The sequence below is a fragment of the Betta splendens genome, chromosome 6, assembly GCF_900634795.4.
Source record: "Betta splendens chromosome 6, fBetSpl5.4, whole genome shotgun sequence".
NCBI classification, from domain to species: Eukaryota; Metazoa; Chordata; class Actinopteri; order Anabantiformes; family Osphronemidae; genus Betta; species Betta splendens.
This window is the reverse complement of record NC_040886.2, coordinates 13,794,580-13,809,142: the sequence shown is the minus strand read 5'-3', so window position 1 is coordinate 13,809,142 and position 14,563 is coordinate 13,794,580. Positions and strand designations below refer to the sequence as shown.

At 40.8% G+C, this 14,563-nt stretch overlaps 1 protein-coding gene and 1 long non-coding RNA gene across 4 annotated transcripts; one reads left to right on the top strand and one right to left on the bottom strand.

Moving 5' to 3' along the window:
• Positions 1–7,330: 7,330 nt before the first annotated feature.
• Positions 7,331–9,301, bottom strand: LOC129604218 (uncharacterized). Its single transcript, XR_008694912.1, has 2 exons — positions 7,497–9,301; positions 7,331–7,366 (listed from the first exon to the last, which is right to left on the bottom strand). It is a non-coding gene; the product is annotated as an uncharacterized LOC129604218 (long non-coding RNA).
• Positions 9,302–10,791: 1,490 nt separating this feature from the next.
• On the top strand, positions 10,792–12,924 carry LOC114857166 (calcium homeostasis modulator protein 5-like). 3 transcript variants are annotated; one of them, XM_029153358.3, is made up of 4 exons: positions 10,792–11,711; positions 12,080–12,136; positions 12,440–12,561; positions 12,697–12,924. In XM_029153358.3, exons 1-4 carry the CDS (start codon positions 11,684–11,686, stop codon positions 12,853–12,855), a joined length of 366 nt encoding a protein of 121 aa, XP_029009191.1. In that variant the 5' UTR covers positions 10,792–11,683; the 3' UTR covers positions 12,856–12,924. The 3 variants fall into 3 exon arrangements, with proteins under 3 accessions (XP_029009191.1, XP_029009190.1, XP_029009189.1); XM_029153357.3 differs by having other exon boundaries at positions 10,797–11,711; positions 12,374–12,561; XM_029153356.3 differs by having other exon boundaries at positions 11,463–11,711; positions 12,080–12,561.
• Positions 12,925–14,563: the final 1,639 nt, after the last annotated feature.

The following is a 14,563-nucleotide window of genomic DNA, read 5'->3' as shown; positions in this document are numbered from 1 at the left end:
GTAAACAACTTCAGATGAGATTGGTGCAGGGTTTTTTCACCATTCTTATGTAACATGAGATAGCTCAGAGAAGAATGTACTTTCTGAGGAGGCTCAGTTCTTTTACAGTTTCTATCGATTGCTTCGATCTGTTTTAAGAAACCAGGTTCCACTTAGTTTTCATCATCACTGATCATTGCTATTTGTTGTCTTTGTAGTCTATGTCAAATTTGCAAAAACAATTTGCAATTTGCAAAGTTGCAGAACAGGTGCCACTGTGAGTTCATACTGGTCTTACTAGTTTCTAATAGGTTAGGGATATATGGTTTCTGTTTGCTGGAATAGTGATGATGGAAACTGAGTGGAACCTAGTTTTAGGTCAAAGCAATCAATAAAAACTGTAAATACCACTGGACAGCCTTCCTACCAGTGGCCATCAGTCTATACAATTTCTCCCGCCTGTGTGTTATGTACATACAGGTGCTGGTCATATAATTAGAATATCATCAAAAAGTTCATTAATTCCATTCAAAAAGTGAAACTTGTATATTATGCTCAGTTCGAGGGGGTTTGCTTGGGGAGTAAAACACCCACTAGCGCCCCAGGAGCCTTGCATGGCAGTCCACTGCTCCCCCAGGGGATGGCTTAAATTCAGAAGACCAATTTTGTTGTTACATTGTATGTGATAATGACCAATAAAGTCTTTCTTTCTTTCTTTCTTTCTTTCTTTCTTTCTTTCTTTCTTTCTTTCTTTCTTTCTTTCTTTCTTTCTTTCTTTCTTTCTTTTTTTATTCTTTCTTTCTTTCTTTCTTTCTTTCTTTCTTTCTTTCTTTCTTTCTTTCTTTCTTTCTTTCTTTCTTTCTTTCTTTCTTTCTTTCTTTCTTTCTTTCTTTCTTTCTTTCTTCCTTCCTTCCTTCCTTTCTTTCTTTCTTTCTTTCTTTCTTTCTTTCTTTCTTACTAATTGAATGATGTCAGTGTTAACTGACGGTCAGCAGCCATGTCCAGCCTTAGTTCCAGTTTAGCAGGTCCCAGTCATGCACCCAAGCCCTACTCTAGCTCAACATTCTAGGCCTGCTGAGCCCCCTGCTGAGCTTTCATGTCCATCCCCAACTCTGGTTCCAGTTGTTGGGGATATGCGAGGAAACACAGTTCCAGAGCAGCATACAAGTCCAGCCCAAGCCTTGCTAAGCAGTCTTGCTCACATTGCTGTTCAGCCTTTCACGTGGCTCAGGTTCCTGTTCAACCTTCTATTCCTAGCCCCAGCCCAGTTTTTTCATCCGGCTCGGGCTCCAGTTCAGTCATGTCTAGCTCCTACTTCAGCTCTAGTTACTGATGATCAGAAGATGACCACTCCAGTCCTTGTCTCTGGTGGCCCGGTAAAGCGTACCCCTCCAGTCCTAGTTCCTAGGACTTGTTGCACCTCCATCCTCCATCCTCTTTGAAAGGAGTTAGGGACTTTGTACAGTACAGTATTGATTCTTGGACTTATTGAGTCATTTTGGTTGGGTTTTCATCTCTGTTGCTTAGTCCTGTATGTCATGCCTTGTTTTGTTCTGACCCACCTCCAGTCCTCCCTCCGCCCACTCTGCTCGTCTGACCTGTGTTTTGGGTGCCCTGGCCTCGCCCGGGGGGGTCTGTGTTATCTATCTATCTGTGTTTTCTTAACTCTAACTTAGATTTCACCAGCTGCAATCACTGTCATTTGTTCCTGCATTTAAGCACTCACCTGTTCTAGTTGCCAGATTATCTGCTCTGTACATGCGATTTGCCAGTCAGCCTTCCAGCTTTCAGTAGGTCCTTCCAGTGTTTTTTTTCATACCTGTTCCTGACCTTGCCTTGTCTTGTTCTTTACTATTTTGACCATTGCCTGTCTGACCCAGAGTTTTCCTGATGTTTTGCTCCTGTCACATTTGGGTCTTGTCTTTCTGCCGTTCTTGACAAAATGTTACTAATGTGACATTTATGAATAACAAAAATTGAAAATACTTCAGTTATGTTTGAAGAAAAATACGCTTTGTGGGTGAATGGTTAACAAAAGGCCGAACAGGCCTGATCCTGAAGAGCCCCCAGAAGGAAGCAGTCCTATCCAACTACCAACCAATAACCTGCCTCTGTACAATGTGGTAGCTCCTGTCAGGCATTGTAGCAGCTAAAATGTGCAGGCACATGGATCAATACATTAACAGTGCCCAGAAATGAATTGGTAGTAACACCAGGGGGAACAAAACACCAGCTACTGGTAGAGAAGCAGTCACTCAAGACTGTAAGACCAGATTGACTACAAGAAATCCTATGACTCAGTGCCTCACACATGGATCATGGAATGCTAGCAGATAGCAGATGTCAAGGATAGCTACAAATACCTTGGAATCCCACAGGTAAATGGTAACAATGAAGAGGTTGAAAAACAACAAACACTAAGTACCTCCAAAGGGTAAGGCAAGTCCTGAGACATCAGCTGAATGGGAAGAACAAAGTCCAGGCGATCAACACCTACACCCTCCCGGTCATTGATCCTAGCAGTACAGCAGCAGGCTCTGAGTACTCATCAATAGAGGCTGGGATCTACCATACCAGACAGCACCCTAGGTGCAGGCTGTACAAAGATGCCCCTGAAACAGTCCAGCACATAACAGCGGCATGCAAGATGCTAGCAGGCAGGGCATACATGGAGCGCCATAACCAAGTGGCCAGTATAGTGTACAAGAACATCTGTGATGAGTCCAGGCTGGAAGTCCCAAGCTCAAAATGGTACACACCTCCAAAGGTGGTTAAAAATGACAGAGCTAAGATACTGTGGGACTTCCAGATACAGACTGAAAAACTGGTAACGGACAACCAACCCGACATAGTAGTGGTGGACAAACAAGAGAACAAGGCTGTAGTGATACATGTAGTAATCCCAGGTGATAGCAACATCAGGAAGAAGAAGCATGAAAACATTGAAAAGTACCAAAGGCTGAAAGAAGGGATAGAAAAGATGTGGAAAGTGAGGGCACAAGTGGTACCCGTGGTGATAGGAACTCTAGGGGCTGTAACTCCCAAAGTGGGAGGGTGGCTCAAGCTTCGCAGCCCGCTGCGGGTTGTGCTGCTCCAAGCCTTCAGAAGAAAACGTGTGTAATCGCGCCCTAAGGGGAGGACAAGGGCGCAAAATCTCACCTAGGGCGCCAACTTGGCCTGGATAAGATTATTTACAGTGATTTGAAAGTTTAATTTAAACAATTTAAACATTGCATCCCATTTATATCCATTTATCAGCCTGCCTTTTCATCGGTTCCCACAAAGATCTAGACCACTTCACAAGTCCCCCATAAAAAGGAGTTAACAACCCTGTAATTGTGGAGCAGGAGTGACAGTTACTACTCACTACTTCCAGTCCTTTGTTTACCCAACACCCCTGTTCTTTATAGGTGTAAAGTATGGATGTGATTCTTACCAGGAACAATTGCCCAAGATGTTGAGTGAGTGCATCTGGTTGAAACCCTTCATTTCATTCACATATAATACTGTATTGTAATTGCTCCAACACAATGTTGCTCCTACAGACACAAAAGTCTATAATGTTTAGTTGATAGTTTTGATTCCTTTGAATAATTGGTTTGTCAAAACAAGCAGTGAGGCAAAATAGTGAGTAACTGAAATATTTCTTCTTTGTAAACAATGCAATCAGTTATGTGTTTGTATATCATATTTATATAGTGTGTTTTCTTTTTTCATGTATGTATTTTAAAAAGTCTATAGACACAAAAGTATACTGTACATGCTGTAATAACATGACAATAAACTCATTGCAGTAACTGACAGACTTTGCGCTTACTATCTGTGGTGGAAATTTTCCATAAAGAAGTAGATGAGAGAGAGTTGTCCTTTTGTGCGATTTATTGAAACAATAAAGAAAATAAAAATAATGGGGAAAGCAAATAAAAAGCATGGATGTGGATCGTGCACATCAACAAACCAAAAACCAGCTGGGGAGATCAGTGCACACACCACGAAGGTGTGATGCAAAGAGCCCACGATCCTCAAGTTGCTTCTGCCTTTTAGCTTCTCTGTCCGACTAGGGTGGAATGTCTTTCTAACCCAATCAAATTACATGCACCATCTCCTCCCTGTCGCAGTGCGTGTGAAGATTTTTACTTTCTCACACCTGCATCGCTGACGTCCAACTATCTGTGAGAAAGGAGCACCAAGTCTCAACAGACAGAGACACAACTCCCCGACCTTGTGTTTGGGAGCTAGAGTTGAGAGTCTATCAGGCAGAGACAACCATTGAACAATCTAGGTGAAATGTCAAATGCATACAGTAAGACAAAACATAAGATATTAATTGCAGAACATAAGTCATAACTCGTATAATAACTGCATAGAAATGCATAGAAATAAGGAAGAGACAATTTTTCCCATAACACTCCCCCCTTTTGATTACACATTAATCAAACCATAAAGGAATAAAAATTGTCAACATCACATTCTGTAATAATAAAAGATCCATGCAAATGAAACAATAAGGGTATTAACTCATCAAGATTCAAAATACACCTTCACATAAAATGCAAGTAACTAAGGGACAAAAGGTTGGGAGCTGTTTTTGGTGGGTAGTTAAACAAGAATAACCTCTGTATGAGCATGTGAAGAAAATAAGTCCATAATCATATTTGTACCAGATTATATTTTGTGATCAGACAGCCTAAGACCATCGTCAAAGTCATTACGTGAATTAGAGTTGGGGTTTTTGAACATAGTTCATTGTGTCATTTGATACGAGAGTGTTGCTGTGGTCGCACGCATGATGAGACCTCTAACCAGTGGGATAATGCAAAAACCAAACAAGAGAATCACAGCCATCTCAATTATAAAGGAAACAGCTGTGGACATGAGAACAGATTTCCATTTTCCAGACATTTCGTCTAGCCAATTCCAAGAGGAAGAACCTATACCAGAGTTAGCTGAGATTCTGAAGGCCGTGTAGCGCCTTCGCCACAATACCATTAGAATCAGTGTTATTCAGGATGTAAGTACAACATGCGTCTCCAAACATAACACAAACGCCTCTTTTCTCTGCTAACAACGTGTCTACGGCCATTCAATAGTAATGTAATAAAGACAATTAATGTATGATAGCCATAGGTTTCCGGTGGGGTTCTGTTTCATATAATCTTAAGATAGATTTCATGCTTTCGGATCTTTAATTGTACATTTGCGTCTAGATCGAATAGGAGATTCAGGGATTTAACCAGAATGATGATGCATATTGCCGCTTGTGTTGTCTTTCATCTGTAAATGAAGGATAAAACTAATTGTAGCAGTGAATAAAGTGATTGTGAGCAAATTAAACACCAAATTAATATTTAAACTCAGTGTTGTGAATTATGTGAAATTTTCTCATTCAAAAGTATTGTGTAAAGTTACATGGAAACATCATATGATCAAGGCAATAATCAGAGTAACATAAAATGTCTAACGCAACAAGGTTACAATTGATGTCTGTAACAATCTGCTTCTTCTTATTGAACAGTAGCGTTAGATTGTTTCCAACCTGTGTGTTGAAGTATTGACAGTTCGTTGGAGTTCTTCAGGTTGTGATCAGCTGATCACAGAGACACTTGGGATTTGTTATCACCGCCAGGTTTTCTCCCAATGTCGTCTGAGTCACTGTCACTCCCGTGATGTGAAGAGTCTACACGTCGTCCAGCGTCGGCAACTCAAGGCTGCTCGTGTGTGTGTTTTCTCAGGAGCGTGTGTGTAGATGTATGGTCTGATAGTGTGATTCACCGGTGCAGCTTCAGGCGGCGCTTGGCTCACACCTTTAGCTGAACGGTCAACGCAGCCTCGCCTCAGTGCGTGTGTGAGCACAGCGAGGGTCGTCCTTCTTAGTTTTTTTCGTCAGTGGTGGTTTTCTCGTGTGGTGTAGATGGAGGGTCGTCTGTTGGATCCGGGACCTTCCTGGATGGAGTTGATCCAAGTCGCTCTTTCTGCGATCTTCACAGCCGTGTTGGTCGTCAGAAGGACGTGGAAGTGGCCTCGCCACCGTTTGGAGGTCCAGTGCTTCCTCCTGAACTCCTTAACGATCGCCCGTGCCCTGGTTGGATGGTGTAGTGGTCCTGTCGACTGATTTCACCTGTTGGGAAATCTGAATTGTGGGGAAAAAGGTGTTTGGGCGGCACGGCTGCCATCAGGCCCAAACCAGACTCCATGGCTACAGGTGGAACCATTCGTCAGCCAGAGTCTGCGTTCCTGTGAGGTACAAAATGTTTAAAGCACAGGGAGATGAGGAAGGAAAGGATAGAGAGAGTTGGAGAGGGAACAAGAGGAAAAGAGGATCAGGAGAGGGAGGGGTTGTTGGGCAGCGACCTTCGCAGCAGCGTCTGCAGCTGCATGTCGGCAGAAACAAAGTTGTCTATGATGTTGTGAGTGGGACAGTTACAAACAGCATTAGCTGTAGGCAGCAGGACAGCGTCCAGCAAAGCAGAACCTTATCATGATGTAAGATAGGTTTGCAATCAGACTTCAAAAGCTTCCTATGCTTCCACAGAGCGTCTGTGAGTCTGTGTAGATGGTAACAGACTCTCCTTCTGCTAGTTTACTAGCTTCAGTCAACGCAATCAACTCTGCAGCCTGAGCAGAGTAGTGTCTTAGCAAAGAGCCAGACTTCACGACGGACTCTTGATAGTAATTTTCAGCATGTTGAGCAAGGTGGTGTTGCATCTAAGCCATCGGGCTGTAGAAAGATGTGATCTATTCCAAAAGAATCAAAGTATGAGGACAAAAGAACAGAAGTCGTACAACCTGATTTCTCATCCACTGTTTGAGTGAAAGGTCGCGTAGGGTCAGATCAGGAAGACCCAAAGTAGGAGTCGACTGAAGAGCAAGCATGAGGTCGGTGAACGTTGTTCAGCCTCAGACGTCCACGTGAGACAAGAAGTGGACGATGAAGATGTCTGCATCAGAACCCTGAGTGGGGCCTCAAAGACATTAAAGTTAAGAATGAAGTTCCTACAATAAGAACGAAAACCTAGAAAAGATAAGCTGTTTATACGTGCACAGTTTAGGCAGGTCTCAAATTGCTTTAACTCTGTTGGGTGAGATGGATTTGCCATCAGCTGTAATTACAATGACCCAGAAAATAACCTTTGTCTGAACAAAGTGTAATTTAGACAGGCTCTCTTTGTGGCCTGTAGCATCCAATGTTTCAGTAGCTTAGTGGTGTCTGCAGTAACACCATCTATGGCTTCCTTTAAGAGGGTGTTGTTGTTTACATGGTCTGTGGTCAGATTTAGGTGTGATGACCACTGGTTCACATCCTCTGATTGAACCTACATCATGTCTGTGTGTGAGCCACAGGGAAGCAGGGCTTCCTGTAAGGCTGAGTGTTGGGTCAGAGCGTCCTCTGAAAAATGAAAATAAAAACATGTAGTGTGTCATTAGAATGTGGAGGTTCACTGCTTGTTGTGCATGACAGGCAGAATAAAAAAAAGTTTTTTTTTTTTTAAAGTATGCAAAGTAGGTGAATACGTCACATGGGGTCGGAAGTCGTTCACCAGTCTCCACCCCGTTCACATCTGTTCACGAAAGGACCCACGTCCTGCATCTGTCTCCATCATGTTTTCACAGAGGGACGTGTGGAGCTGTAGAATAAACATCAAAAATCTTTTTTGTTCGTTAGTAAAAGAAATCGCAAGCGCAGACCTGTGTTCATCCCAAAAGAGGGAAGTTGAGGCCAGTTTGTCAGTGTGTGTGTGTGAAATCATAAACAAGCTGTGATGCAGCCTGTGTGAGGGCCTCAGTTACAGCCCCCCCTCAGCAGCCAATGATAAGAGCACAGCTGAGCTGAAGTTAACACCAACAAAAGAGGGATTATTTAGAATGTCTGTAGACGTAACCTGCACTCCGTCTGGAGTGGAAATCAATCAAATACCTAAACTACACAAGATCTCTTCCTAAAATTTAAACTGGGCATAAGTTTGAAAGCAAAAATGAATGTTACGGTGTCTTGCTGTCAGATGTTGCACAAGACAGTGAAAGAATAAGTTTTTCTTTAATAGTCTGGTACGTACAGTAATTATTATTACTTCTCTCTAATAGTCGTCTTCCCTTTAATAGTCATTAATAGTCTGTTTCAGTCAGTCTCAGTCTTCCTATAGTCTGTTTTTTTGTTTCTTTTTCTACCGTCTGTTTTGTTTTCTCTATAGTCTGTTTTGTTTCCTATAGTCTTCTAGTCTGGCCAGACAAACCTATATTGTGCACAAACCCTTTTAGAAACATAGAGGATTTTATTACTGAATTTGTTGCAAGTTAAAATAGTTTGAACCCATCAGACTGTAAAGTCATGCAGCAGTTGTCATTTAGCTGTTTGTCATATTTTTAAAATCACTCTGTGGGATTTTTTTTTTAGCAAAAAGCGATTCTTCATTGCGAGCAGATAAGCATGAACATGAATTTGAGCGTGTATCAGCTGTAAGCGTGTTTCTTCATTGCGTGTATGAATGTGTGTGTGTTTTTGCGGTACCGTCTTGTACATCACGTGAAAAGGAACCGTCACCTTCCTCCTTCCCCAACCATCAGTCTGATGTGAGCACCAGTGGGTGAAGCCTTTCAATGGGACAGTTGTTCCTCGATGACAGACCTTTCCTGGATCCTCGAATGCAGCTCTTTTGGGCCGATCACGTCTGAAGCCTCTCCTGTTGTTTCAACCAGTGTCTGTGTCAGAGCACGTCTTCTCTGCTGTTGCTCTGTCCTTGTTTTCCTTTGCTGATTGTCATAAGCAGGTGTCTGTGTCAGACACACATGCTTGTAGTAGCTGGTTCATCTGATGAGCCCAGAACGTGATGGCTGCAGACGTTGTGGGAGTCTGTGAGGCGTCCATGCTGTGGTCTGTGTCCTCCAGCTGCTGTGGTGTCAGAGCTTCCACCCTGTTCTGGTTGTTGGTTGGCGCTTCTTCTCCTTCGGTTCTTCTGCTGATGGTGGGAAAGGAGTCCAGATCCGGATTTACCCTCATCGCGCTCAGTTCTGCATTAGAATAGAGAGCAGAAACAATGGGAGCATTTGCTCTTGACATGACGTGTGTGTGTGGTGTATGTGTGTCTGTGGCAGAGTGCAAACAATTCTTCCCCAGAGTTGTTATCTCCTTTTTTCCTGTTACTCTCATCACTCTTTTGTTTCTTTTAGGGCTTTAGTTTTGATAGTTTTGCTTTTTCAGATCGTTTCTTTTGTATCTAATTTTTCTTTTAAGGTGCATATGTCTTTTACACTAAGCGATTCTCCTTTTGAACCCATAACCAGTTTCCCACTCATGGAAACATGAAACGCACTAATAACCATATTTACTTTAATTACGTTTAGTTTTGTACGGTTTCTGTCTGGTGGTGTAGACTCAAATTGCCCCGAACCCGTCTTTCAGAGTCCGGCGGTTTCCTGCCTTAGATTTTTTGTGTGTTCCGGCCGGAACCTTCCCAAAATGCCTTTTTATCGGACGTCTCCGTAAAAAGGGAACCAACCTGATCTGGCGACAGAGCCTTTCACGAAGTATTTCCTCAACGTTAGGCCCCTCTAGGCCCGGGTCCCTCGTATCTTGAAAATACTTCACTCTGCAAACGCACTCCATCTTTCAGAAGCCGTCTTTTATACTCAGTCCCCCACATGTGGACCACGCACAGATCAAAAAAACATGTCTGTATCCTCAGTACAGACGGAAGCTCGGTTCCACGAGCCAACCCTTAGCAACCGACGTCTCACCACCCAGAGCAGACTTCCTAATTAAGAACATGTATTATTGGGATTTTTTTTTCTTTTTTCTCGATCTAATTAATTTTCCTAATCAAATTTAGTGTTTCAACCAAACAGAAGATTTCTTTCCTTTTTTTTTCAACCAATTGAAATGTTTCAGCTAAATTAAAAATAAAAGTTCCAATCCTTTTGTTTTTCCCAAATCAAAAGGAATCTCTCTCACCGAGCCGAGCCAAATTAGGATTTGAGTTTGAATCTGAGTTCGTGGATCTCGTCAGAGGCGATCCAGACGGGTGAGCAGTCCTCCCAGCTCTGAATGTCTGTAGAGGTTTGGAGGCTGAGCGACCCTAGTCCTCAGGACTATCGTCCCTGGTCACATCGTCCAGACGACCTGCCGCGGGATCCTGCCGACAACGCCAATTTCTGTGGTGGAAATTTTCCATAAAGAAGTAGATGAGAGAGAGTTGTCCTTTTGTGCGATTTATTGAAATAATAAAGAAAATAAAAATAATGGGGAAAGCAAATAAAAAGCATGGATGTGGATCGTGCACATCAACAAACCAAAAACCAGCTGGGGAGATCAGTGCACACACCACGAAGGTGTGATGCAAAGAGCCCACGATCCTCAAGTTGCTTCTGCCTTTTAGCTTCTCTGTCCGACTAGGGTGGAATGTCTTTCTAACCCAATCAAATTACATGCACCATCTCCTCCCTGTCGCAGTGCGTGTGAAGATTTTTACTTTCTCACACCTGCATTGCTGACGTCCAACTATCTGTGAGAAAGGAGCACCAAGTCTCAACAGACAGAGACACAACTCCCTGACCTTGTGTTTGGGAGCTAGAGTTGAGAGTCTATCAGGCAGAGACAACCATTGAACAATCTAGGTGAAATGTCAAATGCATACAGTAAGACAAAACATAAGATATTAATTGCAGAACATAAGTCATAACTCGTATAATAACTGCATAGAAATGCATAGAAATAAGGAAGAGACAATTTTTCCCATAACACTATCCAATACCAAACTAAGAAAACAGAAAAACCTTTGTTCTTACATTTTAGTTTTTTGTTTTTTAATTTTTAGTAACGCTAATGCTCATTTACCCAAATCCACTTGTACAGGATTTCCAACTTTAGGTTGTTGCTTCCAATATAGCAATCAACAATAAAATCAAAAATCCTTTTTTGATTGCCGCCTGCATTCAAGGTTAAATGAAATAAATCCATATGTTGTAGACCAAGGTGTGCAGTTAAAGCGTATCAGACATACTTGTTGTGCCACCTAGTGACAAGACAGATATACAGAAGAAACTTTTGATCTAGTGATTCTCCTGTGGCTTCCAACCCTTATGAACATGTTGCCCTTAAAACTATCCACCATCCAACCTTCTAAGGCAGCTGATAAAAGACTTCAGCTCACTAACTATGTTTGGCATTGTCCACCCTGTCTACTCCCTGATAAGTTAATTGTGCCTTTTGAGTTTTGTTCACCTTTATTAATAAATACTTAAATCTCAGTACTTGGTCGTACTCCATGTTATGCAAAATATATTCTAGATTGAATGAACTATTGGACCACTGAGCCCTTTCACTTTCCTTGGGGACCCCTTTCTGCACATCCCTTGGTTTTATTAGAGTGACAGTGTTGTCAAATCAATAAAAAACAACCAAAAACAACCACTACAGTTTCAATATTATATAACAGAATATGTTTCACTCTATTTGCTTGACATACTTATCTTTTGTAACAAGCATAAGCAGGACAGGAGCAGAACAAATTTCACAGGCCTGTGTTGTCATTTAATCTGCAGCACTGTTTTTAACCGCTTGGTGTCAGAGTTGACAGTTGACAAGGTTGTACAGTAACTGATAAAAAAGACAAATTGAAAGGAAATAGGAACAAAATATTTACTGAAGAGCAGAAGTATTGCAGTGAGAGGCTTTAATCAAGACCTTTGAGCAGGACACTGGAACATCAACATGGTCAATCCTTCTAGTAGAGTGACTGGTAGGTGTAATTATAATTAGTTTTGTTTTCTTTATTATCATTGCAGACAGTTTTATTTCTAATTATTCAACATACAGGATACAATATATATGAAGACTATATGAAGAGTTGTGTTCTGTGAATAAAACTTAAACTGAATTTATGAAGTTTAAATTTTAAACTTTTTAAATTTATTTTAATTAAATTAAATACAAATAAATTTTCTTTCATAATGTTAATTAGAAAGTTTATATTATATAAATTAAATAAATTATATGAATTCTAGATTGTTTATTTTATTTTCAGGATGTATGTTATAGTTAAAGAACAAGATTCTATTTTTTCATTCAATAGGAGTAAGAATGTTTCTTTACTTTTCTCTTTTGCAGCATTAGCATCTGAGGAGACAAAACAATTACAAACACAATTCATCTCCATATTGAAAAGTGAGTTAAGAACAAGTCCTGTTGCATCAAATATGGTTATTGGCCTGATCCTCACTGGCTTAGAGAGGATTGTAGAGGTGGAGTTCGCGTGTCCTTGTGATCCTGAATGGAACACATTGTTTGGGTCAGTGTATCTATTTTTGCCTGGAGTTACTGCTTCTGTTCTGATGCTTTTTATTCATGAATGTAAGTGTAGAGTTGAAAAAGAGCATGAAAAGCTTTCACTTTCTGGCCCAGTTCCGCTCATAATGTGGCTCATCCTGGTCTTCTTGGATGGTCAATACTATGCCTGTGCAAGAACAGACTGGACAGGCAGGTTTGTGATTGTTGACAAAGGTGAACCCCAGAAATGGTGTGAACCTACCAACGGAACCTCGTACATGGAGAGAATGAGTCTGACCCAGACGTGGTACTTTCAGTCTCAGGTACAGAACAAGCTGATGTCTCTATTTCCAATTATTTATGAAGATCACTTTTATTCAATACAATTTGTACTAGATGTATTCATAACCATCACACTCATAGTAATAGTTTATATTTTCTCTTTCTTGGCTTCTTAGGCTTTTGGATTTGGGATTCTTTTAGTCTGTGTTTTACTTTTTGGAGCATTTAAATGTCTACGTACACAACCTACTGATGAAAAAGACCAGGATGAAGAGGAGCCAAATATTGGTAGCGCTTCCAAGCTAACAGAAGCAAGCCAAGAGGACAGACTTTAATAATATTAACCCTCATATACTGTAGTTTCTCTTATCTCGTAGATAAAATAAAAAAAATTGTTGATAGGGTACAGCATTACTGTAGTTTGTCAATTTCTGGGCAGTCTGCATTCAAGTTTCATTGGAACAGGAATATGGGTGTGGTGGAGTGCTGCAGATAAGGTTCCTGTGTGCTTCAGATACAGTAGTCCATGCTTAGCTGTAAGCACATCAGATGTACTTGTTTATATAATTCTCCTGTTGCCTCCAACCCTTATGAACATGTTGCCCTTAAAAATATGTAATGTCCCATCACAGATGTTCTGCTAATTAACTCATTCGTTGTTAAATGCCCTGTTTATTGTGTTGGATTCTTATTCTAATACACATCTACACATGAAGGATCAAAGAATAGTCTGTGACTGATCTTGCTCTCTGCCTTTAATACAAATGACGTCAGATAAAGAGTTCTGTAGGTTGAGGAGAACTTACACAGGTCTACTAATGTCAAACTCTAACTTTGGGAAAGGAAACTGTAAAATTTAGGCTTAAACATACATGATGTACACACAATACTCCTTAATGACAATGAGAGAAATTAATTTTTGAAATTGTTGCAAATTTATTAAAAATAAAAAACTGAAAAATCACATTCTGTAAAGCTCTAAATTGAGCTCAGGAACATGTTTCCACTGATCATGTTTCAGCAGCTTAATTTGAATTAACCTGTGTTAAATTCACTTGATTGGACATGATTTGAAAAGGCACACACCTGTCTATACTGTATAAGGCCCCAGTGTTGACAGTGCATGTCAAAGCACAAACCAAGCATGAAGACAAAGGAATTATCTGTTGACTTCCAAGGATTGTCTCGAGGCGCAAGGCTGGGGAAGGTTACAGACAAATTTCTGCTGCTCTGAAAGTTCCAATGAGCACAGTGGCCCCCATCATCCGTAAGTGAAAGAAGTTTGGAGCCAAAGTGAGCAAGGTGACCAATAACCCTCCAGTGTCCTCTGTGGAGAGGAGAACCTTCCAGAAGGACAACCATCTCTGCAGCTATCCACCAATCAGGTCTGTATAGAGTGTCCAGACAGAAGCCATTCCTTAGTAAAAGGCATCTGAAGGACTCTGAGACCGTAAGAAACTAAATTCTCTGATCTCATGAGATAAAACAGACAGATGTGCCAAGCTTGTGGCATCATTTTCAAAAAGACTTGAGGCTGTTATTGCTGCCAAAGGTGCAGCAACAAAGTATTGAGCAAAGGCTGTGAATACTTATGTACATATGTACATGTACATGTGATTTTTCAGTAGTTTTTTTTTATTATATTTTAATTTTTTTTATTAATTTTTTAAATTAAAGATGTTTTCTGTCATTGTCGTTACAGGGTATTTTGTGTAGAATTTTGAAGAAATAAATTAATTGAATCTATTCTGGAATAAGGCTGTAACAAAAAAATGAGGAAAAAGTGAAGCGCTAGGAATACGGATGTACTGTAGTACTGTATATACTGTATAATAGGACACCTTTAATGTGCATTTCTAGAGTGAATTGTATGTAATTATTTGGTACTGAAACATGAATGAATGACAGTGTCAACTTTAGATGAAAGGTCAGGCATAGAGGTTACAGGAGGTCAGATCATCAGAAATCATTTCTTCCTACAGTTTGTGTTAAATTCCACATACCCATATTATTCTTATCGAATCTTATATAAATCCTGTGATT

What these genes read in the sequence shown, in the direction of transcription:
- LOC114857166 (XM_029153356.3), top strand. Translation starts at nt 11,684, where the DNA reads ATGGTCAATCCTTCTAGTAGAGTGACTG. An exon ending in TCCTTCTAGTAGAGTGACTG is followed by an intron (nt 11,712 to 12,079) that starts GTAGGTGTAATT and finishes TCTCTTTTGCAG; the next exon opens with CATTAGCATCTGAGGAGACA. An exon ending in CGTGGTACTTTCAGTCTCAG is followed by an intron (nt 12,562 to 12,696) that starts GTACAGAACAAG and finishes TTGGCTTCTTAG; the next exon opens with GCTTTTGGATTTGGGATTCT.